Source organism: Peromyscus eremicus, chromosome 5, assembly GCF_949786415.1.
Source record: "Peromyscus eremicus chromosome 5, PerEre_H2_v1, whole genome shotgun sequence".
NCBI lineage: Eukaryota > Metazoa > Chordata > Mammalia > Rodentia > Cricetidae > Peromyscus > Peromyscus eremicus.
The window spans coordinates 93,748,950-93,774,315 of record NC_081420.1 but is presented as its reverse complement, the minus strand read 5'-3'; the positions used below and the strand labels follow the sequence as shown (position 1 = coordinate 93,774,315).

General features: G+C 43.8%; 1 protein-coding gene across 1 annotated transcript in view; it reads left to right on the top strand.

Annotated features, from left to right (window-relative positions):
* The first annotated feature begins 14,460 nt into the window (after window positions 1-14,460).
* The window catches only part of Vat1l (vesicle amine transport 1 like), a 160,508-nt gene continuing 149,602 nt past the window's right edge, over window positions 14,461-25,366 (top strand). The window contains exon 1 of the mRNA XM_059262542.1: window positions 14,461-14,687. Coding sequence (XP_059118525.1) covers window positions 14,461-14,687 — 227 coding nt within the window. The remainder of the gene's footprint in view (window positions 14,688-25,366) is intronic.

Genomic DNA, 25,366 nt, shown 5'->3' with positions numbered 1-25,366 from the left:
ATCCAGTCTTGAAATGAGGGTTTGTGCCTGATCTTATTGCATCTTGTTATATCATGTTTGGTTGATATCCTTGGGAGCCTTGCTCTTTTCTGAAGGGAAGCAGAGAAGCAGAGGATGGGAGGAGAGACTGGGAAGAGTGGAGGGAAGGGAGGCTGTGGTAGGGATGTATTGTATGAGAGAATAAATAAAAATTTAAAAAAAAAAGTTAAGACAAAATGGTGTGCTTGGGTTCAGTGAAAACTTGAAAACTTCATAGCTATAGAATAGGTGTTTTTTTTTTTTTTTTCCAGCTGGGAGGTATAGTTATCACAAGATCTAGCCACATGGATTTCAGAATAATTGGCCTCTTGGTAGTCAGCATATTTGCACAGTAAATCTCCATCTTGTTTGACCAAAGTATGTTATGCATCATATCAAGGTATCGTTATTTTGACTTGCGCTGTGTTTTACTGCTTTGAAAATGTAATATTCAAGCATGTTTTGCTTCTTAGCACAATCTGTTAAGCACTATAAGCAAAAGAATATTACAGTCGGTTTTCGTCTGTACAAGTGCTACAGTGATAATAACAGTTTAAATCAATACACTCCAGCAAGTGCTGTCCCATCGAAGTCTGCATTCCTCTGCACTCACTGCCCTCCTGGAGCTGCTTGCTGGCTTTGAACATCTGCTACTGTCTGCCTGAGGACACTGGCAATGGCTTGTTCTACAAGGAAGGCCAGACAAGAGTTCTGGAAACTACTTTTCTCTTGAAAGCAATGTTGAATGCTTGATAGAGCCATGGTCCTCAACCTGTGGGTCATGACCCCCTTGAGGCCAACCCATTCACCGGGGTTGTGTATCAGATCTTTACATTATTAAGATTCATAACACTGGCAAAATTACAGTTATGGAGTGGCATGAAATAATTATATGGTTGGGGGTCACCACAACATGAGGAACTGTATTAAAGGGCTACAGCATTCATAAATATCCCAGTTTCATTAGTGGCCACTTTGAAAAGTTCAAAAGCATGATCCACACTACCTTCTGGAGATCTCTAGTAGAGTCAAGAACCAGCCACCCACTTGTTTGAAAACGTGCCTGTTCCCCATTTTCTTTCATTCCAGATGTGACTTCCCCATGCTGCTTCCAATGCTTCCTGGGATCCACCCCAGTCAACTAGGCCTCCAGTGTTAGTTCCAGTGTCTGCTTTAAGGGAAACCTAAACCAAGAGAGCTGCCCATCAGTCAACATTGCCCTTCACCTCTGCATTCTACATGTCAATGCATCTGCGTGTGGAACTGGCACAAACTACCTGTATTTGCTCACACATCTATCATGCTAGTAGACTGACCTCCTAACCTGACAAGTGAAAGGTATAGGAAGCTGCTGGAAGAGCAATCACTACTCAGAGGGAAGGTATAGAATATTTGATGCATTAACTCTCATCTACAGGAGCAAGTACAAATTTAATTATTTTATTAGACTCTACCAAGTTACTGTAAGCATTTTTAAGTACTTATTCTTTTTTTTTAAATTTACTACCAACCACAGATCCCCCTGTCATCCTTGCTCCTACTCCCCTCCCACCATCCCCCTGATCCACTCTTCATCCCCTCCTCCAACAGGGTAAGTTCTCCCATGAGGGGAAAGCTAAGCCTGATACATTTGGTTGAGGCAAGACCAAGCCCCTCCCCGATGCATCAAGGGTGAGCAAGGTGTCTCACCATAGGTAATAGGATCTAGAAAATCAGCTCATGCACCAGGGATAGATCCTGATCACACTGCCAGAGACCCCTCAAACAGACCCAACTACGCAACTGTCTCTGTATGCAGAGGGTCTAGTCCAGGCCTATGCAGGTTTCACAGCTGTTGGTATAAAGTTTATGAGTTCTTTTGAGCTTGGTTCAGTTGTCTCTGTAGATTTCCCCATCATGATCTTGATCCCCCTTGCTCATATAATCCCTCTTTCATCTCTTCAATTGGACTCCTGGAGCTTGGCCTGGTGCTTGGCTGTGGGTCTCTGCATCTGCTTCCATAAGTTACTGCATGAAGGCTCTATGATCACAGTTAGGGTATTCACCAATCTGATTACCAGGGTAGGCCAGTTCAGGCACCCTTACCACTATTGCTAGTAGTCTAGTCTGGGGTCGTCCTTATGGATTCCTGGGAATTTCCCTAGCTCCAAGTTTCTCCCTCACCTGATAATATCTCCCTCTATCAAGATATCTCTTTCCTTGTTCTCCCACTTGTTGGAGAGGATATGGAACAAGGGGAACACCCCTCCACTATTGGTGGGAGTGCAAACTTGTACAGTCATTTTGGAAACCAGTGTGGCGGTTTCTCAGAAAATTGGGTATCAATCTACCTCAAGACCCAATGATACCACTCTTGGGCATATACCCAAGGGTTGCTCAATAATATCCAAGGACACTTATTCAACTATGTTCATAGCACCATTATTTGTAGTAGCCAGAACCTGGACACAACCTAGATGCCTCTCAACGGAAGAATGGATAAAGAAAATGTGGTACATATACACAATGGAGTATTACTTGGCTGTAAAAAACAACAACATCATGAATTTGCAGGCAAATGGATGGAACTAGAAAATATCATCTTGGGTGAGGTAACCCAGACTCAGAAAGACACAGTATATACTCACTCATAAGTGGATACTAGAGGTAAAGCAAAGGACAATCAAACTACAACCCATAGCTCCAGAGAAGCTAAGAAACAAGGAGGACCCTAAGAGGGATGCATAAATTGCCCTGGGAAAGGGAAATAGATGAGATCTCCATGAGTAAACTGGGGATGGGAGGCAATAGAGGATAGGAGATGGGGGATAAGAACATGAGGGAACAGGATGGACGAGCTGGGGGAGGGACGGAGTGGGAGAGCAAATGGAATTTTTTATCTGGGGCAGGGGTTTGCTTTGTTATGACTCTTGAACTCTCAGGTTTGCACTACCACGAAGAGCTTGTCATAGCAATCAGCACACTGCTGTTAAATCAAATGCTATAGACAGACTGGGACTCTGAAGGAAACTTAGCATTACTAAAGCCACGCCTATTCTTGGAAGGCTGGTGGGGTCAGTATCCAGAAATCCTGAAAGAGCGACCCTGTCTCTTCTCTAGCACCTTTTCCTCCCAATAAATATATCTCAGTTAGAAAAATCTTTTTGCATATTGAAGAAAGGGGCTATGGTACCAAGAAGGGTAATACTGAAGACTGAATATTTAAGTTTATGTATTGAAAAGCTCATCCCTGAGGTGATTGTATTGGTGGGTGAGTCTTTGAGGAGGTGACTAAGAGATCCTCATGAGTGGGGTTACTATCTGTGATGACTAGCTTTTTATTGACAACTTGTCACAACCTAGACTGGCCTGAAATAATCCTCAGTTGAGGAACTGTCTAGAGAAGGCTGATCAGTGGGCATGTCTTTGAGGGACAGTCTTGATTATTGTTTGATGGGGGAAGTACTATTTCATCATGCACTGGACTCTGAACTGTATAATAGTAAAGAGTGCCAGCTGAGCAGAAACAGCTGAAAGGCAACCATGTGTCCATTTTATTCACTCTTGACTGTGGATGTGATGTAACTAGTGGCTTTGAGTTCATGCCTTGATCTCTCCTCTGTGATGGACTGTGACCTGGAATTGTAAGCCAAGTAAAATTTGTCTTCCCCTGGGTTAGTTTTGGTCAGAATGTTTTACTAGAGCAACACAAATGGAATTAGTTCAGTATCCTTATCAGCGGTAGACACAACAGCCCCCTCCATCCTTCTATCATGGAAAGATGAAGCTAGAAGACCCCTGCTATGAATCAGAAGAGGCCTTCCACAAACATCCAATCTGCTGCCAGTTTCATCTTAGATTTCCAGCCTGCAGAACCATGATCTTTCTTATTTATAAAATAAGCCCACTCAACGTATGTTGTTCTATAATCCCAGACTAAGACAACAGTCAGAGTGACTCAGGCTGCCTGGGGATGAGCATGCTCAGCAGTGAGCTGTGTGTCAGCATGGGAGCCTGCAAGCTGCATCATGTGCCTTCTGTCCATCCTGCCGCTCCCGGCCTGGCATCACCCTTCCTCCATGTACCTCATTTAACAGTCTGCCTCACTACCCCTGTGGGCACAATTGAATTAAATCCTGAAGATCAAATAATAACTTTGCTCATGAAGGCCAAGGAGATACACAGGCACACACAATGACGAGACTCAAAGTCCACATCTGAAAGGCTGTCTCTATTCAGAAGGGCAGTGGCATATTAAATTAGAGTATGTCCTTTGATTTCTTTTCCTCTCTGAAAATATGAACAGTCTCTAAAAACAAAATTGTACAGGATGATTTAGGAGCCTTGCAACATCAGCTTCAAATTTTTCAAGTGCCTTAAGTGAGATAGAATTGAAAGGAGCTTCGGAACTCATCCAAAGGACAGACAGTATTCCAGGTTGGGAACACTCCTGGCCTGTGTTGTCTTATCCATAGCTATCATTTCCCATCAAGGGCATTTCTGCAGAGAGCCTTTGTGCCAGGTCACTGCCAGTATGAGGACTGATATGACCTCAGGCCCTAGGCTGGAAAGTTCCTGGAGCATCAATTAGCACAAATATCTTCTTTTATCAACTAGAACAAGGACATTTCCAAAGTCACACAGGCAGGAGGACAAAAACCACAGAGTCACACATTCCCAACATCTGAACCTGTGGCTTAGAGTGAGCACTTTTAACATCATGGATGTACTAATTATTTTCTATTGACAAAGGTATTTAGCAGCCTCTATCCCTCAGTTGCCTGTAATGCCAGTTGTGACAAACATGTACCCACCCAGGCATTGGCAAATGACCCAAGGAACAAATTTATCCCACCTGAGAATGATTGGCAAAGACCAAAGATTGCAAAGTGAAGCCATGTGGGATAAATTTGACTCACAGACACACTGTGTTCATCCAATGTTATATTCATAAGGATTTTATAAATTTGGTATATTTTGCATAAAAAAAATCCAGACTACTCGATTCTTGTGAATGTCTAAAAGATCTGGCAATCCTGAGCTCACATCCTTACCTGGCCATCATGGCTGTTAGAGTTTAAATACAAAATGTCTCCACAGGCTCATGGGTTGAAGGCTTTGTCCCCAGCTGGCGGTGCTATCTGAGGAGGCAGTGGAAAGTTTGGGAGGTGGGGCTTTGCTAGAGTAAGTAAGTGGAATACCAGGAATGGGTCACCAAAGAGTAACTTGTCCTTCCTGCCTGTGCTTCCAGGTCATGATGTTGAGCAGCTCTGTTCCACCAAGATATTCTATCTGTCTACAGCTTGGAAACAAAGGAGCCAGCAAACAGAAGGTTGGAAACTCTGAAGTTGTAAGTCGTAACAAATTCTTCCTCTAAAATACTTTCCTTTTGGTATCTGTCAAGCAAGAGAAAAATCAACTAATACAGTGAGTCAAGGTTAAGTTGATAGTTCTCCCCTTCAGAATGCCCTCCACACTCCTGATTATCTCAGTCCCTTCCACTCCCTACTGCACCCCACGCAAGAGCCATGTCATTTGACTCACATGCATCGTGGTTCCAAATTTAGAGTGAAGTGTTCTCAGAACTCTTTGGCTCTGTTTTCTCTTAATAAGCCTCTCAGAAATTTGAGGGCAAGGTCATGACATTTTCTTGCTGCCCTTCCATGGTATCTGATGCTGGGCAAATACTCAGAAGTAATTATGGATTGATTTGTCCACAGCAGCCTTCTCTTCATGACACCCTGAGATTGTCACCCGTGTGAACTTCACTGGAAAAGGCCTGGAAGTCAAGTATGCTTGGATGAAGCTCTATTCTATAGCTCCATTTGGAGGTTCAAGAATCGTGCTACACTAGGTTCTAAATCTGGATTAAAGACAGCTGCCTAACTGCACTTGACCCCTGTGTCCCCAGTTAATTTGACTATAGAATCCCCTTTAACTCTGCATCCATCAGTATCCTAAGAGACCAATGTACCACTCAGGGGACTTTAGAAAAGGCTAGCTTGGAGCCCTAACCTTTCTCAGTTAAACAGTGGTTAAAATACTAAGTGACATAGTAAAGGGAGTTTCAAGTAAGGCATGCTTTTTCCAAGCACAGACATCGATTTGGATTGCTTCCTTTAAATTTCCCCACAAATCTGGGAAGACAGCATGATCAATATACACATTTTGCAAATTAAGCAATAAACACACACACACACACACACACACACAGAGACAGAGACAGAGACAGAGACAGAGACAGAGACAGAGAGATACACAGACAGATAGACCGACAGACAGACAGACACAGAAACAGAGACACACAGAGAGAAAGCATAAGGAACTTCAGCAGTGGTTACACAGTTAGGAAGAGGTAAATGAAGCCAGGTCTGGCATGGACAGCCTGATCAAGTCTAGGAACTAGGAGCTTTCCCTCTGTTTACCTTGACCCTGCATCCTTGGAGCAGCACAGCATGTGGTTTATATGTCCATTGTCTACAAGGAAGGCATCAGGCCTTCATGAAGCAAGTAGAAAAGTAGTTATTATGCCTTAATCAACTACTGTATGTGAGAAATGATACGCAGGGTTTGTCATGTGTCCCATGCAGTTTTTTACATGCCTGCAAATTAGTTATCTGATTCTCATTTCACGTGTGAACTGTGTTAACATCTCAGAGTCCAAAATTCACACAGTTGGGAATTGGGAACATTGGGATGTGAACAGTGTCTGGGATCAAAGTAAGTGATCAATACCTATATTTTACAAATTAGGAAATGGAACAATACAGATTAAGAATCTTGCATTGGGGAGCTGGCTCAGTTGGTAAAGTTCAGAACACCACAACTCAGGTACCTTTATCTGTAACTCCAGCACTTGGGAAGAAGACACACAGATACCTGGAGTTTACTGGCCAGCCATTCTAGGTCTATGTTCAATGAGCAACAATTTCAAAAAAAAAAAAAAAAAAAAGAATAGTGAGTGAGGAAGACATCACACATTGACCTCTGACCTCCATATACACACACATGTACCTGCACCTGCATGCAACATGTACACACACCCTCACCCACACACACAAATAGATTTTTAAAAAGAAAGATTGAAAGGTCAAGGGATATGGTTCAATTGTTAGGAGCACTTGCAGAGTGCTCAGAGGACCCACATTCGATCCCCAGAGCCCACATTGTGGTTCACAATCATCCATAACTCTGGTTCCAGGGGATCCAATGCTATTTTCTGACCTCTGTAGGCATGAAACATGCACATGGTGCACATACGTACATACATACAGGCAAAACACCCTCCCATGAAAATACAATATATAAATTCCCCCAATTTTTTCCTTCAGAAAAGTTAAGAAACTTGGTCATGGTTACACGGTGGCTTTGCTCAGTACATATTAAGAATTTAGAGACTCAGTGCTGGACTGGTGGATGGATAAATGAGTGACAGGTGGTTGAGTAATATTTCTTGCCCACTTACTTTATGTAAGTTCAGTGAAGAGGAGGTACTTGCTAAGAGGCAATGGGTAAGATTCCTGTCCCTGAAGAATGTTTTCCCTCTCCTGGAAATTAAGCCATTTACCCTCAGAAAAGAAAAGGCCAAGTGTGCCCTTCTCACATTCTCTGCTGCATCCAGATCTTACAGCTTCACACGGTCATGACTCTGAGAAAAAGCCAACAAACTGGATACTGGCCAATAAAATAACAGAAACAGCACTCTGGGAAAAAAAAAAAAAAAAAAAAAAAAACCCTGGCTCAGCTCAAACCAGGTCTGTCAGGGAAATAAGAGAGCCAAGGTAGCTGCAGGGCTAGTTCACCCTGGTGTATAGTGTACTGGGAAGAAGAAGGGGGGAGAGGGGAGAAAGGAGGAGGGAGGGAGAAAAGGAAGGAGGGAAAGAAGAGAGGAAGGAAGAAAGAAAGGAGGGAGGGAGGGAGGGAAGGAGGGAGGGAAGGAAGGATGCATGCAGGGCAGAATCCCCAGATCTGGTTTTTACTGGACCCTGTCTGAGAAGTCAAGGTTTTATTTGCTTCTAAACCTGTATTTTACATCCCTGTTCAGTTGCCATTATTCACAATGATCTATACCAAAGTGCTTTGGGGAAACACATCTCTACGCAGCATTTGGAAGGAGCAGACAGCATTACTGTGTGATAATTCATAGAAGAAATCACACAGCCTCATACGAGGGGAAAACCCACCAAAATATGCAGAAGGGGATAAAAGAAATCACTCAGAAATCATCTTGTAGCATGAATGAAGTTACAAAACCATAAACTGCTTCATTTAAATTTCCTCACCTGGTCCCGTGTGGTATATTCTCCTCCACACTTGGCCAGCCATGTTTACCAAGCAATGCAAAACAATCAATAAAAATCATCTCTCCATAGACAATAGCTGCTTGTGAATAAAAGAGAAAAAAAGAGCAGGTAAAATTATCCCAATTTTAACTATTTGCGATCTGGCAAATACAGACCTAAAATGCTCTTCTTAGGGCTAGCACCTCCAAGTTATGAAAAAAGAACAGAGTTTTCCTATTAGTTTCTGTCATTAAACTGCAATTGAATTCTATGGAGATAAAAAACATGAAATGGGACAAAAATGTATTTTTAGGGCTGGAGAGATGGCTTAGCAGTTAAAAGTGCTTGCTGCTCTTTCAAGAGATCAGAGTTCAGTTCCCAGCACCCACCTCAGACAGATCAGAAGCCCCTGGAACTCCAGCTCCAGGGGATTTACACCTTCTTCTGGTCTCTGTGGACAGCTACATACACATGGCCATGTATGTGCACACACACACACACACACACACACACACTATATAATATAATAAATCTTTTTTTTTTTAAAGAAAACATGTTTTGGAGGAATTTTTGAGAAAATAGCCTCAAGTCTCAGGGGCCAGAGTTATTTAAGTGATGTTGTACTTTGACAAAGGAACCTGGGAATTCCCTTTACTCCCCATACCGTCCATCCACCATCCCATAGTGTCATCTATTAGAGACTATTACTCCCAGTATTGTCTCTCCCCTTATCACTAATAACTTGACTCCTACTTTCTTCGGGGATTCTGTCACTTCACTGACAGAACACTACAATCCCCCCAACCTCCTTTGCAAGAGGATGTGACTAAACTAGACAAGTAGTATCCTTAAGAATAAAGATATGTAGGGGCTGGAGGGATGATGGTTCAATGGGTAAGAGCGCTTGCTCCTCTTGTACAGAACCCACATAGTAGCTCATAAGTGCCTGTCACTCCAGATCTAGGGACTCTGATGCTCTCTGCTGACCTCTATGGGCTCCTGTATATGGACAGGTGGTGCACAAATACACTCAGGCACACCCATGGGTGCCTAGAAAATAAATAAATCCTCAAAAAGTTAGAAAGATGGAGTAACATAAAACCATATATATTATCAAATAATGGTTAAGATGTCATGTTTCAAAGTGACATGGCTCCCATGAGGAAATGATCTTGGGAAAGCTCTTCAGCTTTTTGCAAATCTTTCCTCTGTAAAATAGGAATAGTAGTTCCTAAAGCACAAGAGTATCCTGAAGAGTAACGACTGTGATTTACGCATAACCAGTTATTCTAACAGGACTGAAGATGATGCAGTGGACCAAACCTGGTTAAAGAGTGCATCTGGATGCACGGATCATCATACAAGTGGTGTATTTCTAGAATCTTGCTGAGCCATTTCAAATTATTTAGATAACCATTTATAAACTAATATTAATATTGTTTCAATATTATTTCCTATATCTTTTTACTTTCTGGATTAAGAAAAGTTTGCTTCTGGGCAACCCAACCTAAATCAATATACATCACTTGAACTAGACTGTTAGACTTCACCTGACACTCTGTTCCTCTTTACTTAAATTCTTACTGGGCACGGTGGCACATGCCTTTAATCCCAGCACTCAGGAGGCAGAGGCAGGTGGATCTCTGAATTCGAGGCCAGCCTGGTCTACAGAGTGAGTTCCAGGACAGGCTCCAAAGCTACACAGAGAAACCCTGTCTCGAAAAACCAAAAAGAAAAAATTCTCTACCCTTTCCTTCTCTCCTCCCTTCCCTCCCTCCATCTCTCCCTCTTTCTATCTCTCTCCTCCCTGCCCCCTACACACATGCACTCACGCAGGCATGCATGCATGCACTTGCATACACACTCACTCAGGAACACATGTGCTCTTTTCTGAGAGCCATTAACAGTCTAGAGCTGAGCTGCAATACCTCATCATGCCTGCAGTGGTACTACCTCAGTGTTTGACATTGCCCTTTATGGGAAGGTACTTCTCAAGGAAGCGCAGTGAGAATACCTGGAATAACCCATTTACACCAAATAAAAGCTGACTTATTCTGTATGTGGAGTTATGCCAGCCAGCACAGCTTCCACCATATTATACTAGAGAGGAACAATGTTACAAATGCTTACTTAAATTGTTATATGGGACTCAAAGGACAGTATTCTTCTCCAAGTAGCTCAAAGGGTGGTGTATCCCTTCTTGGTTGTTGTGAATATCAGCTGTCTACCAGTTACAATCTGGGTTTTTTTAACAGCCAGAAGACTCACTTATAGGGAATAATTATCTTCCACTTAACACACTGTATAAGACAAACACCATCTCCTAAATATGCAGTCTGTGAACTACAGCATAGATTTACTTCCTTTGAGCCAAAAGAAAATGCTTAGAAACAACACAAAGAGCCTTGGTGAAATAGAGATATTAGAAGTCCAAGAAAGGAGCAGACACATTTAACAATTCCATTGAGTAATGTTAATCAGAGGCATAACTGATTATACCCAGTTCAACAAACACACATGGGAAATGCTAAGAGCAGAAAACTGGAGTCAGTTTTTTTTTTTTATCTTATTCAAAAGAACTGAGGTGTTCCATATGCTGAGTCATTTGAGATTCAATTTTCTTTCTGTAAGGTGGAAATGGTCATTCTTACCTCATGAGGTTATTCTGAGAATCAGATTTTATTATGCAATGTCTAGAACAGTAGACAGCCAACACAACACCATATATTGCAATGCTATTTACACCGAAGCAACCTCTACTCACTTCTCCATGTGTAAAGTGACTGCCTCCCATGGAGAGCAGCTAAAGTTCTCAGCCTGGTATTCTCTCTGCCTAGATACCTAGGACAGGATAGAGCAAACACTTCCAGGATCAGCTCTTGGCCAGTCATATGCAGAGTGTAGTGAGTAAATAACTATTTCCCTGCTTCTTGGATGACACAACTCTGGGATGTGTTTCATCCACAATGTATCCCAAAGGTCTCCTATGGTTTTAACCCCACTCACCCACAGTGGTAATCTGCTCTTAAAGGCATCCTGTATTGGCTTCTGTCATTTTACTGTCTCACTTTCCTAATTTATAACCAAAGCTTCCTGGGATTACCTCCAAAATAAACCATGGGCACTTGTTCCAATTCTTATTCCAGGATTGAATCCAGCCTAAAGACTCTATCTCACAATGTGATCAGGGTTCTTAACTGGGTTTACAACAAAGCTCAGTTCACTAAAGGGGACCTTCTGTTCTGCCTCTGTCTGCCCTCTCCCTCCCACACATAGCCATTGCCTCCACAGAAACCCCTGTCCTTTGCATCATCTCCCATTGCCCATGCTCTCATCTCCAACTGATCACCATGCTTCCAGGGATTCTATCATCTCACCCACAGCCCACTTATCGCCAACATTATTACCCTAAAATGCAGTTCTGGTAATCCTGGTCCCTCATTTTTGTGTCTGAAGCTTTCTGTAAGGTGGAAATGGTCATTCAAAACAAAACAAAAAACCATGTTTCAAAGACCAGCCTCAAATGTTGCTTCCTTCAGCTCCTCTGCAAGGACTAGAACTCACCGGACAGATGAGCATTATCTGAAGATTGCCTTTACCTGTCACCTTTGTATGTGCTTCAGTGGGCCTGGAATCTTCTTGGTCTGCAGAACTGGCTTACATGTCCCCTCCTCCCCGAGAATGCCTCCAACCTCATAGGATGAATTCATAGTTCCATCTTCCGGGATTCCACAGAAGCATCTGCTTCCATTGGCTAAATAGTTCATCCAAAAAACATGTTTGTTTATGGACCAATCATGAGCTACACCTAGGAAAACAAGGTTGGTTAAAAGTAGCACAGCTCCTATCCACCTGAAGTTTAAGTTGGGCTAAGGAATGAGACATTGCTAAATAAATTATATTATACTTACAAACTGACATGCATTTTTACAGTGAAGAACCCCGCCTGGGAGTTAGTGAACTTTGATGAAAAATTGATGCTCTGGATGAGAGTGGGTAAGGAATTAACCCTGATGAAGGTGGTAAGCTGAACATCCAAGTTCAAGGGCACAGCAGGTGTAGAGTTCTGAGTTAAGATGGGGATGATGTAATGACTTTTTCCAGGGAAAGGCCAAAGTTTGAAAACAGAGAGGCACAGAAAGGATGGAATGAGGAGAGACGGTTATAGTATCATTCTGCCATGTGCCTATGAACATTGCCCCACCAGTCTCACTCACTGAGACAGAGAGCCTCACAATCACTGACCTAAGCCACCATAACACTTTACTCCATGCAGAATACAAATGGAATGCACTCATTCTGTGGATGTGCAGGGTAGTTTTATGTCACCTTGACATGAGCTAGTGTTATCTGAAAGTAGAGAACCTCAGTTGAGAAAATATCACCATAAAATATGGCTATAAGGCATTCTCTAAATTAATGATTGACAGGGGAGGTTCCAGCCCATTGTGAATGGTACCGTCCCTGGGCTGGTAGTCCTGGGTTCTTAAAAAAAAAAAAAAAAAAGCAGGCTGAGCCCACCTAGAGGAGCAAGCCAATAAGCAATAGTCTTCCAAGTCCTCTGTCTGCATCAGCCCCTGCCTCCAGGTTCCTGCCCTGTTGGAGTTCCTGCTCTGACTTTCCTCAGAGATGGATTGTAACCTGGAAGTATATGCTGAAATAAACTCTTTTCTTCCAAGTCGCTTTGATCATGGTGTTTCATCACAGCAATAGGAACCCTAACTAGGACAGTGGATACGGGTGTTGGGACTCAGGAAGAGTAAATATCACTTGAGATCTCAAAGGTAGGATTTACCTGAACTGAAACGTGCACCTGATGAGAAATTGTATCTCTTTCCTTAAACCGCACAGGGCAACTCCTATATCATCTTTTAAGACAGCACAAATGAACTTTTTTTAAGAGTTAGAATTTATTATGTGATAGACATGCTTGGATTGCATCTATAGTTTTTGCTATTTTTTATTTTTTGAGACAGGGTCTCACTATGTAGCCCTGGCCAGTCTGCTCACTATGTAGACCAGGCTACCCTTAGACTCACAGAGACCCACCTTGTCTCTACCTCCCAGGTGCTGGAATTAAAGACGTTGCACCTTGGTTGCCTGGCAATTAATGCTTACTCCTTTAGGCTCACTGAGACAGGGTTTCTCTCATACCTCAATTTCATGAGTGCTGGGACTATGCAGACATGTCACCACAACCTGCTGGAGAAAGTACACGTTTTTCTATAAACTTTCAAAACAAAAGACTGTGTGTGTGTGTGTGTGTGTGTGTGTGTGTGTGTGTGTGTGTGTTCCAGGATTTTCTTTTTCTTCTGGAGATCCCAGCAGGAACTGTGTGTGTGTGTGTGTGTGTGTGTGTGTGTGTGTGTGTGTGTGTGTTTGTGTGTGTGTGTGTGTGTGTGTTGTCCAGGAGGTTCTTATTCTTCTAGAGATCCCAGTAAGAACCAGATCTGTTCTGGGACTGAATTTTTCTGGAGCATCTTTGCTCAAAAAAAGCATAGGTCCTAGGAACTAACTGTCAGAAGGAAGCCTCAGGAGAAGCCCAGGAAGAGCATCTCCCATGACACAGGGTCCAGAGGGAAAAGACTGGACCTGGCCCTTCAGAGCCCTGGTTGGGAGGGATCTCTAACTTCCCGCACCTCCCTGCGGTTCCACTCAGAACCAGCAGATGGTAAACAGCCCAATTTCCCGGCTGTCCCGCCCACCCCTGCCTACCCGCGGGAGAGGAGGCAACCTTGTCTCGCGGCAGCATCCTCCAGGCCCAGACATTCATCTCTGTCCATTTCAAGGCGCCAGAGTCTGTGCCGTATATACCCAAGTATTGAGCCCACGCCCGGGATTGGGGTGTCCAGGCAGCCGCTCCTGGTGCGTTTTATTCAAGAGTCTTGGGGGAAATCCGTTTTGAATGTTGCGACCAAAAGCCTGATTTGGGGTCCGCGCAAAAGCTGGACTTGAGGTTTGATTTGAAGCAGGAGGAAATGTGAGGGCGCGAGGGAGGTGGGGCGCGAGGGCGCGGCTCCTTTGAGGATTACGTCGGAGGCGGTGGACCGCGGCTCCGCTCGCAGAGGTTGCAGCCATTGCACTGAAGAGCATCCCACATTCAACAGGAGGAGCCCGCGGGAGAGAAGCCCCGACCCTCCTCATAGCCGCTGCCTGTGCGCCCCGCAACCCCTCGCGCGCCATGGCCAAGGAAGGCGTAGAGAAGGCGGAGGAGACGGAGCAGATGATCGAGAAGGAGACCAGCAAGGAGCCTGCTGAGGGCGGCGACGGCTCCCACCGCCTTGGGGATGCCCAGGAGATGCGCGCTGTGGTGCTGGCCGGCTTCGGCGGGCTCAACAAGCTGAGGCTCTCCAGAAAGGCCATGCCGGAGCCACAGGACGGCGAGCTCAAGATCCGCGTCAAAGCCTGGTCCAGTATCCACGACTTTCTGGTTTTTCTCTTTTGCGCGCTGGGCGCTCCGGGAGTGGGTGGGAGAGCCTAGGTTGGGGATGCTGCCCAGGTACCTAGTACCCACAGGCAGCAGGCGCCCACTCTACACCCGTACTTGGTTCTCAGGGCTCCCCCATTCCCAGCCCAAGCCAGTGGAGCCTGGGGAGGATGCTCAGAGGTGGCCCTTCTCCCCACAGCAGAAGCAGGGTGACAGGAAGGATAGTGGTTCCCAGGACTTGAAGTCTGGAAGATTGCGTCGTGCCCCTCTTGTAGGACAACTCAGCTGCAACACTGGGAAGGATGTAAGGGTGGGAACTGATCGTTTACGTGGTTTGAAAAATAGCAATTGCTGTATTCATACTGTTCCCGGTGCCGTTTTTTGGAGTTTTACATATGCGATCCCATTTACTACTTCCTGAGCCCCAGTAAGCCAGGTGCCCAGCTTTAGAGGTGAGAAAAGGGAGCCTCAGAGGGAATGAGTGATCTGCCAAGATCACTCAGCTGCCAGTAAGTGACCTGGCTGGGACTTGACACTCGATCTCTCTTTTCACCTCTGTGCATTCAGATGGGGCTGAGGTCAGGGTGCAGGACTGGGTGTCCCCACCCCCACCCCTTGTGCATTTCTTTCCCCGGACTTACATGAAGACAGGAGCTGAGAATCAAGAGAATTAAATCACCCAACCTAAGCTGGGTGAAAGGTGAGGCCAGGGATGTATCCCACCCTCTCTCCCCCACTGCATCTTCTGCCTTTCCGGGTAGCTGGGGAAACCAGATCGTGTTCTTCAGGAACTCCTGAGCTGCTCTCAGAAGGAGCCCACACTCTAAGAGACCCTCTATTCCCATTCCTCCTGGGGAGACGTGCCTAGACCAGCTGGGATTCCCCGCAGTGTGTAAGTGTGAAAGCTGTTCTCTGCTTGGGGGCACAAACCGCCATGCCCCTGAAGTCAAGTGGAGTGGGGAGCCTCTCACTAGGCTCAGCGTTCTGTAGTAACCATGATTCTTACAAGGGTTGTTGGATGGATTTCCTAAGCCCCTGATGTCCCTACTTCATAGAAATAGCAGCTGACTCAAACCTCCCTAGGACAGATCCGGAAAGAAAGCCGGGATCTGCAACTTGATCTAAGGGCAAGAAAAATGCAAAGAGCTCCCTTTGGCCCCTTCATCACCTTGACAGCAGGTGGGTTTTATTTACCAGATTGGGAGACAGCTGGTGGGAGCAGCCGAGCAGTGATCCATGGTTAGCTCTTCATATATGATCTTGGTCCTGCTTGACTTTAAACACTGTTTGGAGGTTTCTCAGGTGAGGAGAGGAATTCAGGCTAAGAGAAGCTTCTGGCCAATCTGGGGATCTGGTGCAGTTCTTTTCGTTAACTCTTAGGAGGCCAAGGTGATTGATCCCAGCAGGCGGAGGTATTACCTGCCCCCTTCACCAATAAACCACCAGCATCCAACAGAGTTGGCACAGTACATATTCTAAGTAAGTGGCGATGGGTGAATGGATTGAGGGGGTAGACTGGAGGAGGGTTGTGGAGTCATCATTTTTCTATACTCGTTGATGGAAGACCATCTACCTAGTATAATTAAAACCATGAATGAATAACTCTCCTTCCTTAATGACCTCATCAAAAATATTATGCACCTATGGACACACATTTATATACAAGTGTGTGTGTGTGTGTGTGTGTGTGTGTGTGTGTGTGTGTGTGATTTATGAACTTTCATTCACACTGAAGATTGAGGTCTAGGATTCAAAGATATATTCAGGGAATAACTGTTGGGGCCTCAATTTCAAGAAAAGAGCTTTAGCTGCAGTGTGAGTAAGTCTGTGTTCCCCAGCTTCTGCATTCAGTAGCCCTGTGCTAACAACAAGAAAATGCCTGCAGGAGCAGGGACGTTTTGAAGTAATCTCAAGATGAAAATGAGGAGGTGATTTTCAGAGACTGAAATACAGACCTGCGCTTGAATGCAGCCACACACATGTGTACACACACACACACATACACACATGAACACATGCACATTTGCACATATGTATACATACACACACACACACACACACACACACACACACACAAACACACTACTACAGAAGCCCTGCTTATTCAGAAAGCCACACAGACCTGGTCTGTACTAGGAATATAGTATGGCAAAGAGCTTCAGATTGATTTTTTCCTTTCACCAAGTGAGAAGCAGAATTAATCATTTTGCAAGGCCACATTGGAATAGCTTGTGGAGATGGCCTGCTGGGTCTGTCATCCTCCGCTGGGCTGGGATTGGCTAGCCAAAGAGGCCCATTGATTATAAGTTTCTGCCTTGAGAGGCAACATGACTCATCCCATGTTTTTATGAATCAACTGAGGCCTTGTGGCTGAAGGTCCCCCTTTTATCTGCTTTCTGTTCTTAATGGAAACCTTTTTATCATCAAATAGGATGTTATTTTTGCTTGGAAACAAAGCATAGCGCATCTGAACTAGTATTACTCAGACCTGGGACAAGGGCTCAAGTTGGCGAGTCTATAATTATAAAAGTGGATAAGAAAAAGCAGGAAGAAAGGAATATTTTATTTCATTTACCCTCTAATTCACTGATTGGTTGGGCAGGCATTTTTCTTACAGAACAAATTGGGCATTGGGGACATTGTGTGATTTGTCAAAAGTGTCACACAAACAGTAGTGAGGATGTATATTTATGTGTCCTCAGGGCTTCGACACTTTCCCTTTTGTTCCATTTTGTGACCCTCAGAAATACCACAGGAGATGTGATTTGCCTCTCTAGACCATGACACGTATGGTTGTGTCCTTTGTTTCTTTAATAAATATGGTCCATTGTTCTTCTTATGTGTGGCTAAGGGTATACTTTCTGGCTATTCCCAGAGTAACATGGTTGTTTTTTCTGGAAATTAAAGATGTGTTCAAGTGCAGCTTAGGGAGAGCCACTGCTTGTTGCTATAGGGTTGGAAAGACAGAGGGTTCTGCCCTCTAAAAAAAAATGTCAATTGATGGGAGATCCATTTCACAAATTCTTCATTGAGTGGTCTATGTAATAGTAGGTTTAAGTGCCCAACCAGCAAATGAGTATGTGAAAGAGAGACAGTGTGTGTGTGTGTGTGTGTGTGTGTGTGTGTGTATGAGTATGTGTGATTGTGTATGAGTATGTATGAGGGAAAAAGTGTGTGTGTGTGTGTGTGTGTGTGTGTGTGAGTGTGCACGCATGTGTGTCCTTTGAAGAAAGGTGGACCTGAGCGTGTGCCTGAGCTTCTGCTCTTCCTTCTGTGTGACCTTGGTGAGCTTGTCTCATTTGCTCCAAGCTTCCTAGGGTTCATCTTCAAAGCATGGACAGTAAGATGATGGTTGTAGTGTTATCAAGACGGCCAAACCTGAGTTCTAGCTCAGCTCCTTCCTTGCTAACTGGATAGCGTGGATCAGGCTCCTTGGAACCAGAGGCTGGTACGGAGAGCCTTTTGCAAGCTGTTTACTAAGGAAGACCTTTCAGGGCAAAGAGAGCAATGCAAGCAGGCCAGGGCCAAGAGAGCTAAACAAGGGTATGGTCTCCATTGGCTCCCTCTGCAGAGTCAGTTCCTCCCAAGAGCAAGAAATAGGGTAAGCCTTTTGGTCACTGGCTGGGCTGCTAATGGGAGTGTGGAATCACTTAAGCAGAGGTTCTCATACAATGGATCACAATTCTCCAGGAGATAATGAGTAGCCAACATCCACAGGAGGGATCTAGATGAAGTACAATCTCACTCCTTGGTTAGCATTGCTGATTAGCTACCCTAAACCTAAACAGAGGACCGGTTTGTAAAATGGGGATAATTGTGATGCCTCCTTTATTCATACTGTACTGAAGTTGAAATGAGGTAAAACACATAAGACCTATATATACAATTAACGGTTAATAAATGACTTACTGTCTAAGCTATTAATTTTGGCTTACATTACATCACTACCTTACAGAGTCTTATCAGAATGGTTTTGAAAGTAAAATGATCGATAATTACACTGGGATAGCAGGGACAAACTGGAAGGATTCTGGACAAACCAGGGTATCCTACCTGACAAGGGTCTAATGACGTGTGACCTTGTTGCCATCATGTCTTTTGAAAAGGAGCTGGTAAGGTCTGAGGCGGGCTGAAGGTCTCCAGGTTGGGCTGTAGGAATGTATTTAAGTGGCCATTAACAAGCCTTGTCTAGTTTGTGGCTCAAATTGGCTTGTGACGGAAAGTCACTAATGGATTGGGGACATTTATTTTCCCAGAGTGATTTACAGCAAGAGGCCATATGAAACTGCTGGAAGGAGACCAATTGGATGAAAAATGGTTCTAGCTTGTCATGGCCCCATTGGCTGATCTAAAAATGGGCCGAGGGCAGGCCACACCAGAAGCAAGCCAGCAGATGGGCAGAATTCTAATATGTCATAAGGATATGTAGGAGACAGGGGAAGAATGTATGCTCACTGAACAGTTATTATGAGCCAGAAATTGAGTGCATATATAGGTCAACAAGGTCAATGTCACTGACTCTGTTTTAAAGAAGACTTGTCAGGACTTCAGACTTCCAAGTAGAAAAGAGATTTAAAAAGTTCAAGTCTATATTGCTCCTGGATTCTTCACATTTGGGTGCCAGATAGTAGGAAATCATAATGATGAACAGCGTCGGGGGCAGGCAGACCCAGGGATGTGTAACACAGAGAAAGCACCATTCCAGATAGAACTGATAAGACTCAAAATTGTATACTGTCTGCCCCCTAGATGGCCGTTTGTATTTGTTTCACTTCCGTTTCCTCTAAGCTTCTGAGGTATAAGATACCTTGAGGATAAAGTTACTCAGGCTGTCGATAAAGAACACTCATGCTGATTAAACCTTGGAACCACTCAAAATAGTGGAGTTCTTTCCTTTGCTTCCTTTGATTAACTGGCCACCTTTGCAAACACTGACAACTTGAAGACAAGATGTCCTAAATCAGTATAGCATTAAAGTGTCACTAATGAGGCTGATGGGATGAAATACGGCCAATGGCATGCTCTGGGTTTGTTCAAGTAAGCAAATGGAGTCCGTGAGGTTCGATGGCACAGCTGTTCATAAAACCGAGAAATTATGCTGAGAGAACTCTAAGTGCCCAACTCAGAAGATGCTCTGACATGGAAACTGGGCTACGGTATTCTGAATCACTCTCTGTTGAGTGAAAGTAGCAGGGTTTGACACGAGAAGGGTGGCTCCGTGCTGAGTCATAACTAAGTCTCCTTTGGTAATGAACCTGACACAGCTCCTAGCTCAGGGGTCATTCTCATCTACTGAAGCTTCTGTTTGCTCCTTACCTATATCCTTGCCAGCCAGGGCTGGGGACAGTGATGGCTCCTGTTTACCCAATGATAGAACGGAAATTCTTTGGTCATTTTGTTTTGCTCTGTCTTGAGACAAGGTCTCACTAAGCATCCTAGGCTGGCCTGGAACTTGCAATCCTCCTGCTTCAGCCTTCCAAAGTTTAAATATGTGCTATCATACCTAGTTTAGACAACATCGCCTCCCAGCAACTTCGATAGGTAGGAACACAAAAATGGCATATATCTTTCCTCATCACTGTGGCCAAATGTATGTCAAAAGCAATTTAAAGGAAGCAAGGTTTACTTTGGCTCAGAGTTTGGAGAAACAGTCCATCACGGCAGGGAGGGCATGCCAGCTGGAGAGACTCAGTCTATAGTGGTGGGAGCTTGCAGCTGCTGCTGCCTCACATAGATCTTAGAAATTATGTCAGGTTATAGTCCTGAAAAACTTACCCTCAGTGACCCACTTCCATCAGCCATGTGCAGACCCCAAAAGTTCCACAACTTCCCTAAATAACCCACCAGCTGGAGACCACATATGAAAACATACGAGCCTGTGGGAGACATATAAGATTTAACACGGTGGCTCTTCTATCGCAGGTTTAACCCCCATAATTTTAACTTACTGTTTATAGTGAGCCATCTTGTCCCTTTGAGACTGTTTTGATCTCAATTCAATAGGGACACTAGGCTGTTCCTTTCTCCCCCCCCCATCACACATACTCCTCCCTTCCTCCTCATTTTTCATTATGATTAAAAGAAAAACAGCAATGGCCATCAAAGCATAGTCCCAATAACAGAAGCAGTAACTGGAAAAATTTATAGTGGAGGGTAAACAAGACCGAGGAATTAAAATGTGTAGTAATATTTTATGTAAAGTAGGAGTCATCCAAGTGGAAATAGTTTTACTAAAATAAAAATGAAGTAAGTTGCAATTAGCTTAACAATGCTATTTAGAATGTTGTAACTTGCTAGAGTTACTAATGTCGTAATTGTGATTATGTTTTGGTAGCAGTTATGTCTAAACATTCTGAGAGTCAAAGTTACGAAATTGAAAATAGTTTGGGAGCAAAAGAAAGTACCTGAAGAAAGAACTGGAAGAAAGGCCAATGAGTTCACGTAGAGTTTGTTCTGAACTACAGATATAGCTCAGTGAAAGAGCACTTGCATAACATCCATAAAGCTCTGGGTTTGAGGGAGAAACTATCAGTTCATTCATTCACCCTTTAGAAAGTGATGGTTGGTCAACACTCTTTGGTAGGAAAGCAAGTAAAAAAAAGCTGTGATAAGATACCTAACAACAAGCAAATTAAAGAAGAAATGTTGTTTTCTGGTTTACAGTTTGGTAGGATACCTTCCATGGTGGTGAGGAATGCATGGTGGTAGGCTCAGGAAGCCAGCTGGTCATGTTGCATTGACAGCGAGCAAAGACAGAATGAACAGGAAGTGAGGCCATGATATAAAACCTCAAGGCCCACCCCTAGTGCCCCACCCATTCTTTTCCTTCAAGGATCCACCTGCTGGCACCAAGTGCTCAAACACATGAGCCTTTGGGAAAGACATTTCATATTCAAACCACAGCAGCTCTCAACACGTCTTGCCCATAATAGGTATTCAATGAAGGTCATTTTCCTTCCTGAGTCTCTCACGTTTGAATTGGTGTCTCCTGGTTCTGAACCATGTTGGTGGCAAGGAGCAGGAAATTGGATTTTAATCCTTATTCCTAGGGTTGGGAATAGAACTGGCTTGCTCTATGACTACCATCACACTAGCCCTTACATAGCTATCCATGGGTAGTGGTAGGGATTCTCTGACAGTTGAACATGTATGGATAATCCATCCTTGGGAGTTTAGTTCACTGTAATTCAAAGGATTCCAAATTCCATGACCTTTGGGTGGACCCATGACATCCAATGCTAACAACAAAGCTCACCCAGACACAGAGAAATTGTACCCCCCCAAGTTCCTAGCACTTCTCTTTCCTAAAATGGATCCTTTTGACATCTTGGCATTTGTTGTAGAAGAAAAAGTTTAATTAGAAGCCAGAAGAGACTCTTTGTAGGAAAGGGCAGCAAGCATGTAATCTCAAATTAGTTCCTCTGTGTGTGATCTCATACAGGAAATTGGTTGGAGTCATGGCATTGAAATGAGTGAGTTTTATGTTTGAAGGCTCAGGAGACAGCATCGATGCTCCCATAAAAGGCACTGCTTCATCTCTGAAAGTGATATTTCCTTCATAAGAGCATGCGTCAGCTTCTGCTTTTAATCTTCTTCTGCCAGTGACCCCTGACTCTTCATCTAGTTTCATCCTCAGCACTGTCTGGGAGCAGGGCATGCCAAACACCACGTTCCCCAACAAAACCCCAGTAGCAAGCTAAAGCATTGAGTCTTGTTACTCTCAACATCTCTAATTGAGTGTGGTCCCCAGAGTTCAATGCAAGATAATTATCCCTTATTCAGGGAAGCATAATGATTCATATCTTAGAACGTCACTGCGTGCAAACCTTTGGTTATAAAATATTCTATATTTGAAGTGAAGTGGGCATGGATGAAAGTCCTGCTTCCAATAATCTCAGAAACTTGTATAACTGTGAGATAATGGTGGGCTTCTTTAAGGTTTCAATTTGTTCATATGCAATATGGGTATAATAATAGATAATGGGGGGTTGGGGATAGTTCATTTGGTAAAGTGCTGGCAAGCCCAAGTCTGAAGATCTGAATTCAGTCCCCAGCTCCCACATAAAAAGCTAAATGTGGTGGTGCACACTTGGCAATCTCAGCAATGAGAATGTAAAGACACATAGATCTCAAGGCTCGATGGCCAGCCCCAGAGCTTACTTGATGAGCCCAGAATCCTAGTGAGAGACTGCCTCAAACAACAAAACAACAAAGAAACAAAAAAACAAAGTGGACAACTCTTGGGGACTGCTACCCAAGGTTGACTTCTGGTTGCCACACACAGAAGCATGGGTGTGTGTGGCTATCTATCCACAAATGCACTTACACAAGCTCTCACACCCCACCCACAACGTACCCACAAATACAAACACACACACACACACACACACACACACACACACACACACACACACACACAGATACAAGTTCCTAGCAGTGATATTGGTGTATGTAATATTTGTTGAATTAATGATTTTTCTGAGGTATATATTATGTGTTCCAAAGACATTATTGGTGTGGAAGCAGTGCAAAGAAACACATTAGGAAGTCCCCCAGTACTCCATAACACTCTGTGTATAGTGCTAGGGATAGACCCTGGAACCTTGTGTACACTCTACAAGTGCAAGCTTAATCACTGAGCTGCTTCCCTAGCCCCTCATAAGGTTTTCTGGCCCATTATTCAGACACTACATTTCTCCCCCAAAGGTTACAATATCCTGACATCAAGAGTAGCCCAGGCAGGAGGCACCAAGATTAATTCCTGAAGGAAGAGCAGAAATAGAATCCAGAGATATTATGCTTCTACAGTGTGCCAGGACCTGAAGCCAAGTCTTCAGAAAGAAGAGCAGTCTGTTCTTCCCTGACCTGTGTCTTTGTGTCTTGTTTGTGCTGATGGTTGTGATGGGCTCTTGCTAACTGGGCTTTGCTGTCTTTCCTCTTATCTTTTCATAGTCTCCTTTCTCCTGAGCTAGCTCCTACAATGACTTTCCATCTCCATCTTGAGACTGACAGAGATGTCAACCTCTAGATTCAGCTGGCTTGTACAAGTCTTTAGTAAGCCCCAGTACAACAAAAGATGTTTTTCTCCTGATTTTCAAGCAGCAAGGAAAGAATCTGATTGGTCATTGCTTAGCAGCATCTAAATCTCTCTCTCTCTCTCTCTCTCTCTCTCTCTCTCTCTCTCTCTCTCTCTCTCTCCCTAGTCCCCAAAGGAATAAAGAACTTAGACTGTCTGTATTTATGTCTTGATCTCTCCCACATTGGCCTAAAATAGTAGGACTGTGTGATTAACAGCTCACTTGGAGTGTGTGTGTGTGTGTGTGTGAGAGAGAGAGAGAGAGAGAGACACAGAGAGAGAGACAGAGAGACAGAGAGAGAGAGAGAGAGAGAGAGAGAGAGAGAGAGAGAGAGAGAGAGATGGGAGGAGAGAGAGTGGGCATGCAGGCAAGGTTGTGTGCATGTCTATTTGTGTGTATCCTTATGTGAGTGTGTGTGTAGAGAGGAAAGAGGAATAGATACTCCAAAATCAGTAGATAGTGATCAGAAGATAGGAACAAGAACCACAAAGGATATGCAAACTGAGCATGTTGTATGTGTGTATGTGTGTGTGTGTGTGTGTGTGTGTACACAACTAATTTTAAAAAGAGATTATGATTGAGATTGCAGGTACAAGCCACTGTGCCCAGTTAGGAGAGTCTGCCCATGCAGAAAAAGTTGGAGAAACCAGGCAGAGGACTGGAATGGCAACCCTGCTCATTCCATTTTAGGTTCTTACAATTCTTATTTCAAACTTATGAAATGACGTAGGATTAAGTCTTCATACCTCTTTGGTAATCTTGGAAATTCTAACATTACCAATTACCAATCATATACCAAGTATGGACTTGGTTAATATAGACAGACATCCAATAAATATTCACAGGATAGACAAATAAATGATTGACTCTGATGGTGATAAATACAGCTATTGTAACATAACCAGTAACACAATCTATCTAGCATTTTTCCCAAACAAGAAAGGTCATCTCTTCTAAAACTTGCAGCTGGCAGGTCTTTGAGTAAGGACTGAACAAATCCCAGTGGAAGTGTTTTCAGAGAGTTTTATTTCTTCTTAACACACCGTGTTACCTTGGAACCTGAAGTTACTTCCCCGCTCTCTAATAACTACCTTCTCTGGGCTGTGAAATGTGGGGCTCTGACTTCTGGGGATGCTCTGTAATTTTCTCCCTATTGACCTCTGTCTCCACCAAGTGCTGGAAGCCAGGGCTGTCGAGAGAACCCAGGGGGCTGCCTCCAATAACTGTTATTCTGGGAGGACTCACTCAGGCATCCCTCAATGCCTGTGTATCAGGAACAGAATTTGGAAAGACATATGTCCATGACTCTGTCCCAATCTTCTTATATATGCATCAGCCCCCAACCCCCACTCCTCAATCTTCAGACAGTTGAATGTGCTGTACGGGTGCTCAGAAATGGAGTTTTCTTGTTGTGTCCTTTTAATTATGACTCTTTCCTGTCACCCTGTTTTGCCCCCCTTGCCCTTGAAGTATCCAAATTATACACCTATTTTGTGTCCACTCTTCCTAGAGTCATATTCTCACTGTTTGAAAACAATATAAGAATGCTATCATTTCCTTTATTTCATTCATATATTAGTCAT